This window comes from Halichoerus grypus, chromosome 2 (genome assembly GCF_964656455.1).
Source record: "Halichoerus grypus chromosome 2, mHalGry1.hap1.1, whole genome shotgun sequence".
Classification (NCBI taxonomy): Eukaryota; Metazoa; Chordata; class Mammalia; order Carnivora; family Phocidae; genus Halichoerus; species Halichoerus grypus.
The window spans coordinates 163,214,892-163,229,191 of record NC_135713.1 but is presented as its reverse complement, the minus strand read 5'-3'; the positions used below and the strand labels follow the sequence as shown (position 1 = coordinate 163,229,191).

The 14,300-nt window shown below is 40.9% G+C and overlaps 1 protein-coding gene and 1 long non-coding RNA gene across 2 annotated transcripts in view; one reads left to right on the top strand and one right to left on the bottom strand.

The window, feature by feature from the left end:
* The window catches only part of LOC144381004 (uncharacterized), a 136,050-nt gene that overhangs the window by 78,425 nt on the left and 43,325 nt on the right, over positions 1-14,300 (top strand). The gene's annotated exons all lie outside the window — the stretch shown is intronic.
* LOC118549672 (olfactory receptor 1G1-like) lies at positions 13,161-14,146 on the bottom strand. The gene is given in 2 exon segments (XM_036114218.2): positions 13,161-13,528; positions 13,531-14,146. Coding segments are annotated over 2 exon segments (984 nt in total).

Here is a 14,300-nt window from a genome sequence, read left to right as displayed (position 1 = left end):
GTAGACCTAAGTTTTGTCTGGTCCCAGGAATTCAGCTAAATAGGGATCAAACCATTATGAACACCTACGAACTCAACAGGAGATCAAAGAGAAGAATAGCAACAACTTTCTGAACAGAAAAGCGACCACTTTCTGGAAGGTAGGACATGCGGAGAAGTGAATCTGAGGCAATACTGGGGAAAACAGACGGCGGGGGAGGGGGGCTCCATCAGCCACTACTGGTAAGTGATAGAGCAGCAGAGCACAAAATCGGAACTTTTAGACGTCTGCTCCGCTGAGGGACGTTGCTCCAGTGGCTAAGCAGGGGGTGGAAACCTCACTGGGACAGTGTGGTCTCAGGACCCTCGGGGTCACAGAAAGACCCTCGGGGTGCCTGAGTGCAGCAGAGCTACCAGGTATCAGAGCAGGGAAGCTGGCTGCAGAGATGGAGCCGAGGCGCGGGCTCTCAGCTCGGGGTTGCCATAAACCGTGATCAGTGGCACAGTCAGGCCACTGCTCCTCCAGCAGGGACCCAACAAGTGGTAGATCCAGGGAGACTCCCCTTCCTCCCCTGGGAGGAGCAGTGCGGGAGCACACCGCAGGGATCTGCTGGGTTTGGAGACTCCACACGGTGTCGGGTGCCAAAGATAGAAACACTCGGTCACAGGCTGGGTGAGCACGGAGTGCAGCCGGGGACCGGGGAGACGGGAGTGATTGACTGCTTTTCTCTGGGGGCTCACTGAGGAGTGGGGCCCTGGGTTCTCGGCTTCTCTGGGGTGGAGATTGGGAGACCGCCATTTCATTCTCATCCTCCAAAGCTGTACCGAAAGCTTTCAGGGAACAAAAGCTCCCGAGAGCAAACCCGAGCAGATTACTTAGCCCAGACCGGGCAAGGGTGGGGCAATTCCACCTCCGGCAAAGACATTTGGGAACCACGGCAACAGGTCCCTCCCCCAGAAGATCAGCAAGAACAGCCAGCCAAGGCCAAGTTTACTGATCAATGAGAATGGAAGAACGCCAGAACTAGGGGAATACAGCACAAAGAATTCATGGCTTTTTCCCCCATGATTCTTCAGTTTTTCAAAGTTAATTTTTTTAATTTTCTTTTTTTTTTTGAATTTTTCTTTTTCCCTTTTTCAACCAACATCTTATTAATCCCTTTTTTAAAAATCTTTTTTATTTTTCATTTTTAGAGTCATATTTTATCCCTTCATAGTAGTTAACCTTATTTTTGGTATATATATATATAAGTTATTCTCTCTTTAAAATTTTGGGATACAGTTTCTTCTAACAGACCAAAATATATCCTGAATCTCTAGTGTATGGCTTTGTTCTAGTCTCCTGCCTGATCACATTCTCTCCCCCCCATTTTTTTTAAATCCTCTTGTTTATTTTTTCAACCAACTTCTTATCTTATCAATTCCTTTTATAAAATCTTTCGTAATTTTTATCTTTACAGTCATATTCCATCCCTTCATCATATTAACCCTTATTTTTGTACATATATAAAAATTTGGGAAGCACTTTCTTCTAACAGACCAAAATACACCCAAAATCTAATGTGTGGCACTGATCTATGCACCAGCCTAATCATATTTGACCATATTCTGTTGTTTTTTTTCTTTTGTTTTTGTTTGTTTGTTTTTATCTTTTTCTTTCTTTTTTTCTTTTCTCTTTCTTTCTCTTCTTTCCCCCCGGTTTCAGGTCTCTTCTGATTTGTTTAGTGTATATTTTCTGGGGACATTGTTACCCTGTTAGCATTTTGTTCTCTCATTCATCTATTCTCCTCTGGACAAAATGACAAGATGGAAAAAAACACCTCAACAAAAAGAACAAGAGGCAGTACTGACTGCCAGGGACCTAATCAATACGGACATTAGTAAGATGTTGGAACTAGAGTTCAGAATGATGATTTTAAAGATACTAGCTGGGCTTGAAAAAAAGCATGGAAGATATTAGAGAAACCCTTTCTGGAGAAATAAAATAACTAAAATCTCACCAAGTTGAAATCAAAAAGGCTACTAATGAGATGAAATCAAAATTGGAGGCTCTAACTGCTAGGATAAATGAGGCAGAAGAGAGAATCAGTGAGATAGAACACCAAATGATGGAAAATCAAGAAGCTGAGAAAAAGGGGCGCCTGGGTGGCTCAGTTGGTTAAGCGACTGCCTTCGGCTCAGGTCATGATCTTGGAGTCCCTGGATCGAGTCCCGCATCAGGCTCCCTGCTTGTCAGGGAGTCTGCTTCTCCCTCTGACCCTCCCCCCCTCATGTGCTTTCTCTCTCTCTCATTCTCTCTCTCTCAAATAAATAAATAAAATCTTAAAAAAAAAAAAAAAAAAAGAAGCTGAGAAAAAGAGAGATAAACAACTACTGGATCACGAGGGCAGAAATCGAGAGATAAGCGATACCATAAGATGAGACAGTATTAGAATAATTGGGATCCCAGAAGAAGAAGAAAGAGAGAGGGGGGCAGAAGGTATATTGGAGCAAATTATAGCAGAAACGTCCCTAATTTGGGGAAGGAAACAGGCATCAAAATCCAGGAGGCACAGAGAACCCCCATCAAAATCAATAAAAATAGGTCAATGCCCCGACATCTAATAGTAAAACCTAAGAGTCTCAGAGACTAAGAGGAAATCCTGAAAGCAGCTCAGGAGAAGAGATCTGTAACCTACAATGGTAGAAACATTAGATTGGCAACAGACCTATCCACAGAGACCTGGCAGGCCAGAAAGGCCTGGCATGATATCTTCAGAGCACTAAATGAGAAAACTATGCAGCCAAGAATACTATATCCAGCTAGGCTGTCACTGAAAATAGAAGGAGAGATAAAAAGCTTCCAGGACAAACATAAACTAAGGGAATTTGCAAACATGAAAACAGCCCTACAAGAAATCTTGAAAGGGGTCCTCTAAGCAAAGAGAGAGCCTAAAAGCAACATAGACCAGAAAGGAACACAGACAATATACAGTAACAGTCACTTTACAGGCAATACAATGGCACTAAATTCCTATCTTTCAATAATTACCCTGAATGTAAATGGGCTAAATGCCCCAATCAAAAGACACAGGCTATCAGATTGGATTAAAACACAAGACCCATCAATATGCTGTCTGCAAGAGACTCATTTTAGACCCAAAGACACCCCCAGATTGAAAGTGAAGGGGTGGAAAACCATTTACCATGCTAATGGACACCAAAAGAAAGCTGGGGTGGCAATCCTTATATCAGACAAATTAGATTTTAAACCAAAGACTGTAATAAGAGATGAGGAAGGACACTATATCCTTCTTAAAGGGTCTATCCAACAAGAAGATCTAACAATTGTAAATATCTATGCCCCTAACATGGGAGCAGCCAATTATATAAGGCAATTCATAACAAAAGCAAAGAAACACATTGACAACAATACAATAATAGTGGGGGTCTCTAACACCCCCCTCACTGAAATGGACAATTCATCTAAGCAAAAGATCAACAAGGAAGTAAAGACTTTAAATGACACACTGGACCAAATGGACTTCACAGATATATTCAGATCATTCCATCCCAAAGCAATAGAATACACATTCTTCTCTAGTGCCCATGGAACATTCTCCAGAATAGATCACATCCTAGGTCACAAATCAGGTCTCAACTGGTACCAAAAGATTGGGATTATTCCCTGCCTATTTTCAGACCACAATGCTTTGAAACTAGAACTCAATCACAAGAGGAAAGTCAGAAAAAACTCAAATACATGGAAGGTAAAGAGCATCCTACTAAAGAATGAATGGGTCAACCAGGAAATTAAAGAAGAATTAAAAAAATTCATGGAAACCAATGAAAATGCAAACACAACTGTTCAAAACCTTTGGGATGCAGCAAAGGCAGTCCTAAGAGGAAAGTATATAACAATACAAGCCTTTCTCAAGAAACAAGAAAGGTCTCAAATACACAACCAAACCCCACACCTAAGGAGCTGGAGAAAGAACAGCAAATAAAGCCTAAACCCAGCAGGAGAAGAGAAATAAGAAAGATCAGAGCAGAAATCAATGAAATAGAAACCAAAAGAACAGTAGAACAGATCAATGAAACAAGGAGCTGGTTCTTTGAAAGAATTAACAAGATTGATAAACCCCTGGCCAGACTTATCAAAAAGAAAAGAGAAATGACCCAAATCAACAAAATCATGAATGAAAGAGGAGAGATCACAACCAACACCAAAGAAATACAAACAATTATAAGAACATATTATGAGCAACTCTATGCCAGCAAATTAGATAACCTGGAAGAAATGGATGCATTCCTGCCACTCTGGAAAACAGTATGGAGGTTCCTCAAAAAGTTGAAAATAGAGCTACCATTTGATCCAGCAATTGCACTCCTGGGTATTTACCCCAAAGATACAAAAGTAGGGACCCGAAAGGGTACGTGCACCCCGATGTTTATAGCAGCAATATCCACAATAGCCAAACTGTGGAAAGAGCCAAGATGTCCATCAACAGATGAATGGATAAAGAAGAAGTGGTATATATATACAATGGAATATTATGCAGCCATCAAAAGGAATGAGATCTTGCCATTTGCAACGACGTGGATGGAACTGGAGGGTATTATGCTGAGCGAAATAAGTCAAACAGAGAAAGACATGTATCATATGACCTCACTGATATGAGGAATTCTTAATCTCAGGAAACAAACTGAGAGTTGCTGGAGTGGGGGGTGGGGTGGGAGGGATGGGGTGACTGGGTGATGGACACTGGGGAGGGTATGTGTTCTGGTAAGCGCTGTGAATTGTGCAAGACTGTTGAATCTCAGATCTGTACCTCTGAAACAAATAATGCAATATATGTTAAGAAAGAAAAGAAGAAGAAGAAGAATGTAGCAGGAGGGGAAGAATGAAGTGGGGGAAATCGGAGGGGGAGAAGAACCATGAGAGACGATGGACTCTGAAAAACAAACTGAGGGTTCTAGAGGGGAGGGGGGTGGGAGGATGGGTTAGCCTGGTGATGGGTATTGAGGAGGGCACGTTCTGCATGGAGCACTGGGTGTTATGCACAAACAATGAATCATGGAACACTATATCTAAAGCTAATGATGTAATGTATGGTGATTAACATAACAATAAAAAATTAAAAAAAAAAAAGAAATGGATGCATTCCTAGAGATGTATCAACTACCAAAACTGAACCAGGAAGAAATAGAACACCTGAACAGACCTATAACCACTAAGGAAATTGAAGCAGTCATCAAAAATCTCCCAAAAAACAAAAGCCCAGGGCCAGATGGCTTCCCAGGGGAATTCTACCAAACATTTCAAGAAGAATTAATACCTATCCTTCTGAAACTGTTCCAAAAAATAGAAATGGAAGGAAAACTTCCAAACTTGTTTTATGAGGCCGCCATTACCTTGATCCCCAAACCAGACAAGGACCCCATCAAAAAGGAGAATTACAGACCAATATCCTTGATGAACATGGATGCAAAAATTCTCACCAAAATACTAGCCAATAGGATCCAACAGTACATTAAAAGGATTATTCACCACGACCAAGTGGGATTTATCCCTGGGCTGCAAGGTTGGTTCAACATCTGCAAATCAATCAATGTGATACAATACATTAATAAAAGAAACAACAAGAACCATATGATCCTCTCAATAGAGGCAGAAAAAGCATTTGACAAAGTACAGCATCCTTTCTTGATCAAAACTCTTCAGAGTATAGGGATCGAGGGTACATACCTCAATATCATAAAAGCCATCTATGAAAAACCCATAGCGAATATCATTCTTAATGGGGAAAAACTGAGAGCTTTCCCCCTAAGGTCAGCAACGCGGCAGGGATGTCCACTATCACCACTGCTATTCAAAATAGTACTAGAAGTCCTAGCCACAGCAATCAGACAACAAAAAGAAATCAAAGGCATCCAAATCAGCAAAGAAGAAGTCAAACTCTCACTCTTTGCAGATGATATGATACTTTCTGTGGAAAACCCAAAAGACTCCACCCCAAAAGTGCTAGAACTCATACAGGAATTCAGTCAAGTGGCAGGATATAAAATCAATGCACAGAAATCGGTGGCATTCCTATACACCAACAACAAGACAGAAGAAAGAGAAATTAAGGAGTCGATCCCATTTACAATTGCACCCAAAACCATAAGATACCTAGGAATAAATCTAACCAAAGAGGCAAATCATCTGTACTCAGAAAAGTATAAAATACTCATGAAAGAAATTGAGGAAGACACAAAGAAATGGAAAAACATTCCATGCTCATGGATTGGAAGAACAAATGTTGTGAAGATGTCAATGCTACCTAGAGCAATCTACACATTCCATACAATCCCCATCAAAATACCATCCACTTTTTTCAAAGAAATAGAGCAAATAATCCTAAAATTTGTATGGAAACAGAAAAAACCCTGAATAGCCAGAGGAATGTTGAAAAAGAAAAGCAAAGGTGGCAGCATCACAATTCTGGACATCCAGCTCTATTACAAAGCTGTCATCATCAACACAGTATGGTACTGACACAAAAACAGACACATAGATCAATGGAACAGAATAGAGAACCCAGAAATGGACCCTCAACTCTATGGTCAACTCATCTTTGACAAAGCAGGAAAGAATGTCCAATGGAAAAAAGACAGTCTCTTCAACAAATGGTGTTGGGAAAATTGGACAGCCACATGCAGAAGAATGTAACTGGACCATTTCCTTACAGCACAGACAAAAATAGACTCAAAATGATTGAAAGACCTAAATGTGAGACAAGAGTTCATCAAAATCCTAAAGGAGAACACAGGCAGCAACCTCTTCGACCTCAGCCACAGCAACTTCTTCCTAGAAACATCGCCAAAGGCAAGGGAAGCAAGGGCAAAAATGAACTATTGGGACTTCATCAAGATAAAAAGCTTTTGCACAGCAAAAGAAACAGTCCACAAAACCAAAAGACAACCGACAGAATGGGAGAAGATATTTGCAAATGACATATCAGATAAAGGGCTAGTATCCAAAATGTATAAAGATCTTATCAAACTCAACACCCAAAGAACAAATGATCCAATCAAGAAATGGGCAGAAGAAATGAACAGACATTTCTGCAAAGAAGACATCCAAATGGCCGACAGGCACGTGAAAAATTGCTCAACATCACTTGGCATCAGGGAAATCCAAACCAAAACCTCAATGAGATACCACCTCACACCAGTCAGAATGGGTAAAATTAACAAGTCAGGAAATGACAGATGTTGGCAGGGATGCAGAGAAAGGGGAACCCTCCTACACTGTTGGTGGGAATGCAAGCTGGTGCAACCACTCTGGAAAACAGTATGGAGGTTCCTCAAAAAGTTGAAAATAGAGCTACCATACGATCCAGCAAATGCACTACTGGGTATTTACCCCAAAGATACAAATGTAGGGATCCGAAGGGGTACGTGCACCCCAATGTTTATAGTAGCAATGTCCACAATAGCCAAACTGTGGAAAGAGCCAAGATGTCCATCGACCAATGAATGGATAAAGAAGATGTTGTATATATATACAATGGAATATTATGCAGCCATCAAAAGGAATGAAATCTTGCGATTTGCAACAACGTGGTTGGAACTGGAGGGTATTATGCTGAGCGAAATAAGTGAGTCAGAGAAATACATGTATCATATGACCTCACTGATATGAGGAATTCTTAATCTCAGGAAACAAACTGAGGGTTGCTGGAGTGGTGGAGGGTGGGAGGGATGGGGTGGCTGGGTGATAGACATTGGGGCAGGTATGTGCTATGGTGAGTGCTGTGAATTGTGTAAGACTGTTGAATCACAGACCTGTACCTCTGAAACAAATCATACATTATATGTTAAAAAAAAAAAAGAAGAAGATACAGGAAGGGAAAAATGAAGGGGGGGAATCAGAGGAGCAGAGGAACCATGAGAGACTATGGACTCTGAGAAACAAACGAAGGTTCTAGAGGGGAGGGGTGGGGGGATGGGTTAGACTGGTGATGGGTGTTAAAGAAGGCAAGTACTGAATGGAGCACTGGGTGTTAACGCAAACAATGAATCATGGAACACTACATCAAAAACTAATGATGTAATGTATGGTGATTAATATAATATAATAAAAAAACAAAAAATAATAAAATATACTATATCCTAGGAATTCACCCTTTATTTCATTTTAAACAGACTACATACTTTATTTAGGCAAATCTAATAAATATTAATATTTACACGGGTAATTTCATTTTTAAAATGCAAAGTTAATAACATGAATAATAGATAAAATCATATACATCAGCTGACCTGGGCTGCAGCTCCATAAAAAATACATGTCTAAACTTACTGCAACCAAAATTTCTTCATCTGTGATATATAATCTTACTACCACTAAGTAATAAAGAAAACATCAATGGCTTCTTGTTGTTGTTGTTGGTTTCAGGGGTAGAATTTAGTGATTTATCACTTACATATAACACCCTGTGCTCATCACAATAAGTGTACTCTTTAATACCCATCCCCCATTTAGCCCATCCCCCATTATAATATTCCATTATATATATATTACATATATATTACATATGTTTATTCTTCTTTATCCATTCATCAGTCGATGGACATTTGGGCTCTTTCCATAATTTGGCTATTTTTGGTAGTGCTGCTATAAACATTGGGGTGAAGGTGCCCCTTGAAATCACTATTTTTATATCCTTTGGATAAATACCTAGTAATGCAGTTACTGGATCATAGGGCAGTTCTATTAAGTTTTTGAGGAACCTCCATACTGTTTTCCAGAGTGGCTGCACCAGCTTGCATTCCCACCAACAGTGTAGGAGGGTTCCCCCTTCTCCACAACCTCGCCAACATCTGTCGTTTCCTGACTTGTTAATTTTAGCCATTCTGACTAGTGTGAGATGGTATCTCATTGTGGTTTTTGATTTGTATTTCCCTGATGCTGAATGATGTTGAGCATTTTTCCATGTGTCTGTTAGCCATTTGTATGTCTTCTTTAGAGAAATGTCTGTTCATGTCTTCTGTCCATTTTTTGACTGGATTATTTATATTCTGGGTATTGATTTTGCTGTGCTCTTTATAGGTTCTGGATACTTGCCCTTTATCTGATATGTCATTTGCAAATATCTTCTCCCATTCTGTCTGTTGCCTTTTACTTTTATTGATTGTTTCCTTCACTGTGCAGAAGATTTTTATCTTGATGAGGTCCCAATAGTTCATTTTTGCCTTGCCTCTGGAGATACATCTAGTAAGAAGTTGCTGCAGCTGAGATCAAAGAGGCTGCTGCCTGTTTTCTCCTCTAGGATTTTGATGGATTCTGTCTCACATTTAGGTCTTTCATCCATTTTGAATTTATTTTTCTGTATGGTATAAGAAAGTGGTCCAGTAAAAAAAAAAAAAAGAAAGAAAGTGGTCAAGTTTCATTCTTCTCCATGTCATTGTCCAGTTTTCCCAACACCATTTGTTGAAGAGACTGTCTTTTTTCCCTTGGATATTCTTTCCTGTTTTGTCGAATATTAGTTGACCATACAGCTGTGGGTCCATTTCTGGGTTCTCTATTCTGTTCCATTGATCTATGTGTCTAATTTTGTACCAGTACCATACTGTCTTTTTAAAAAAGATTTATTTAGGGGCGCCTGGGTGGCTCAGTTGGTTGAGCGACTGCCTTCGGCTCGGGTCACGATCCTGGAGTCCCTGGATCGAGTCCCGCATCGGGCTCCCTGCTCGGCGGGGAGTCTGCTTCTCCCTCTGACCCTCCCCCCTCTCATGTGCTCTCTCTCATTCTCTCTCTCTCAAATAAATAAATAAAATCTTAAAAAAAAAATAAATAAAAAAGATTTATTTATTTATTAGAGAGAGAGAGAGAACAAGCAGGGGGAGTGGCAGGCAGAGGGAGAGGGAGAAGCAGGCTCCCCAGTGAGCAGGGAGCCCAGTGTGGGGCTCAATCCCAGGACCCTGGGATCATGACCTGAGCCAAAGGCAGATGCTTAACTGACTGAGCCACCCAGGTGCCCCTGTGCCAGTACCATGCTATCTTGATGATTACAGCTTTGTACAGCTTGAGATATGGAATTGTGATGCTTCCCACTTTGCTTTCCTTTTTCAATATTACTTTGGCTATTTGGGGTCTTTTCCTAGTTCCGTACAAATTATAGGATTGTTCTAGCTCTGTGAAAAATGCTGGTGTTATTTTGATTATGATTGCATTGAATGTGTAGATTGCTCTGTGCAGCATAGACATTTTGATAGTGTTTTCTCTTCCAGTCCATGAGCATCGAATGTTTTTCTATCTCTTTGTGTCTTCCTCAATTTCTTTCATAAGTGTTCTGTAGTTTCTAGAGTATAGATCCTTTACCTCCTAGGTATCTTATGGTTTTAGGTGCAATTGTAAATGGGATCGATTCCTCGATTTCTCTTTCTGCTGCTTCATTATTGGTATATAGAAATGCAACAAATTTCTGTATATTGATTTTGCATCCCGTGACTTTCATGAATTCATGAATCAGTTCTAGCAATATTTTGGTGGAGTCTTTCACGTTTTCTATGTAGAGTATGTCATCTGTGAAGAGTGAAAGTTTGACTTCTTCCTTGACAATTTGGATACCTTTTATTTCTTTTTGTTTTTTGGTTGCTGAGGCTAGGACTTTTAGTACTATGTTGAACATGTTGAGTCAACATTGCTGTCATGTTCCTTACCTTAGGGGAAAAGTTCTCAGTTTTTGCCCAATGAGGATGATATGATTATCATATCATCACTCAGCAGGGGAGCTGGCTATCAACAATTGACTTCTACTGGAGAAGATATTATCTACAGTAATCACAACCTATGTCATGCAACCAGATACTTAAAGGGAAATAGGCAAGAATAAAAAATAACACCCCAGAGTAGCTTTTCATTTTCTTATGGAATGTAATAGGTTATGGTGTACTTATTGTACGTATATTTGCCAAAACTTTTACCGACCTAGCATTCCAAGTCCTTTTTGGAAAACTTTAACAATAATCAATGTGTTATGAAAATACTGACCTGAGTTGATCTTGGGAGCAATACAGAACAGTGTGAGCTGCGAACCATATAGTATGAACTGGTGATAGTGTTCCTGAATTCTATAATAAATAAGTTTGAACTTTATTCTGCAGACAGCATAAGGTCACTGGATGTTTCTAATAGGGTGTTAGTCATATTCAAAGAAGATTAATCTGATTGTGGTGTGCAGAATGGATGGAATGAGGAGAGATTGGGGACCGAGGAGCATTTAGGAGGGGGTTTCAATCATTTAGCTAAGAGACTATGAACTGTCCATAAAATTTCCTGGTGCCTAACTGTATGAATGCAACCATGCCAGTGGGGTTCAGCACACATTAATGGTGCCAGGCGTTATGCCAAATTGTAAGCATTGGTGTTGCAAAGATGAAATTGACTTGGAAAAAGTTTCCCCAAAGATAAAAATTAAAATTTCCTGTGAAATTTAAGATGTTAAGAGGGATGGAGGTCTTGGTAGCCTGGTAAAATGTTATAGCAGGTACCTAAGGACTCCATCCCCATCAAACCTATCCTTCCTAGTCCCAGTTTCTATCCTCTCAGCATGGGGACTTCATAGATATGGGGATTCTCAGTGTCAAAAACACTATTGTTAGGGATCCAAGTCACCAACGTCATCACGATGTGGGGAAATTTATCTTTCCCTGGATTTTATTCTTGGCCACATACAACAGCACAACCAGATATTCCCTTATTTTGGTCATGAGCTGTTCCATGTTGTTTTGAAAGTATTCAGGTATATCCTTTATTATATTATAAATCTGAATGGCTGTGATTTTAGAGCATTATGATTGGAAGAAATTAAGCTAATGATATTGGCCTGATGATGGGTATGTTTTATATAGTCCTGTAGCTTAAGCATGAATATTTCAAGTCCATATCACAGATCCTGGAAGTGAGGTCTCCACTTTCTATCCTTCTCTCATTCTTTACTGCTTAATTATGGTGAATATAATTAAGTGGAGACCCAATATTGGATGTGAAGTCACTACTACAAAGGGGAGTGGATTTTCTTTCTTTCTTTCTTTCTTTCTTTTTAAATTTTATTATGTTATGTTAGTCACCATACAATACATCATTAGTTTTTGATGTGGTGATCCACGATCCATTGTTTTTGTATAACACCCAGTGCCCCATGCAGTACATGCCCTCCTTAGTACCCAACACTGGGCTAACCCATCCCCCCACCCTCCTCCCCTCTAAAACCTTGTTTGTTTCTCAGAGTCCATAGTCTCTCATGATTCATCTCTCCCTCCAATTTCCCCCCCTTCATTTTTCCCTTCCTTCTCCTAATGTCCTCCATGCTATTCCTTATGTTCCACAAATAAGTGAAACCATATGATAATTGACTTTCTCTGCTTGACTTATTTCACTTAGCATAATCTCCTCCAGTCCCATCCATGTTGATGTAAAAGTTGGGTATTCATCCTTTCTGATGGCTGAGTACTATTCCATTGTATATATGGACCACATCTTCTTCTTCTTTTTTTTTTTTTTTAAGACTTTATTTATTCATTTGACAGAGAGAGACATAGCGAGAGAGGGAACACAGGCAGGGGGAGTGGGAGAAGCAAGCTTCCCACCGAGCAGGGAGCCCAATGCGGGGCTTGATCCCAGGACTCTGGGATCATGACCTGAGCAAAAGCAGACGCTTAACCACTGAGCCACCTAGGCGCCCCTGGACCACATCTTCTTTTTTTTTTTTTTTTTTTTTTTAAGATTTTATTTATTTATTTGACAGAGAGAGACACAGTGAGAGAGAGGGAACACAAGCAGGGGGGAGTGGGAGAGGGAGAAGCAGGCTTCCCGCTGAGCAGGGAGCTCGATGCAGGGCTCGATCCCAGGACCCTAGGATTATGACCTGAGCTGAAGGCAGACACTTAACGACTGAGCCACCCTGGCACCCCTGGACCACATATTCTTTATCTTCTTTATCCATTCATCTGTTGAGCGGCATCTTGGCTCTTTCCACAGTTTGGCTATTGCGGACATTGCTGCTATGAACCCTGGGGTGCATATGGCCCTTCTTTTCACTACATCTGTGTCTTTGGGGTAAATACCCAGGAGTGCAATTGCTCGGTCATAGGATAGCTCTATTTTTAATTTTTTGAGGCACCTCCACACTGTTTTCCAAAGTGGCTGTGCTAACTTGCATTCCCACCAACAGAGGGTTCCCCTTTCTCCACAACCTCTCCAACATTTGTTGTTTTCTTAACCCAAATTAGCTTTCTTAAGGAAGACTCGATGTCTCTGTTCCTCAAACTATAGATAAAAGGATTCAGCACTGGGGTTTCCACTGTGTACATCACTGATGCAACTGTGCCCTTCTGTGCTGAGCGGGTTGAGGGAAGACTGAAATAAACACAAAAGGAAGTCCCAAAGAATAGAGAAACTACAGAGAGATGAGAGCTGCAGGTGGAAAAGGCTTCCTGCTTCCCCTGAGTTGAGGGGATCTTCAGGATTGTCAAGAAAATATGTGTGTAAGAGATAATCAGGCAAAGCACACAATCGGGCCTGCAAGACCCTCGATGGTGAAAATCACCAGCTCATTAATGAAGGGATCTGTGCAGGACAGACTCAGAAGGGGGTTGATGTCGCAGAAGTGTGGGATCTTGTGGTCTGCACAGAAGGACAGGCTGTTCATCAAGAGTGTGTGTAGGAGAGAGTGGAGGGCATTCACGATCCAGGATGCAGAAACTAGAAGGACACAGAGCCCAGGGCTCATGACCATGATGTGATGGAGTGGGTGGCATATGTCCACATAGCGGTCGTAGGCCATGACGGCCAAGAGGAATGCCTCCAGCATCACAAACAGCATGAAAAAATACAGTTGTGATAGACATCCTGCATATGAGATGACCTGATTCTGGATCCATATGTTTGTCAGCATCTTGGGGACTGTGGTGGACACGAAGCAGGCATCAGCAAGAGAGAGGTTGGCCAGGCAGAAGTACATGGGCGTGTGGAGGTGAGCATCAGCAATGATAGCCAGAATGATGAGGAGGTTGCCTGCCACTGTGACCAGGTACATGGACAGAAACAGCCCAAAGAGGACTTCCTGCTGCTTTGGCTGCTCAGAAAGCCCCAGGAGGTAAAATTCTGAGACACTGGTCAGGTTTTCCCACCTCATTTTTCTGTAAGCAGAAAGCTGGGTTAACTGAATGAAATTGGTAAGCCCTGGTTTGTGAACTCCGAAAATAATGCAGTAGTCCAATGTTAATCTTCTAATGTGAGATGGAATCATATGAAATATCCAATATTTAACTGCTTAGGACCTACAAAAA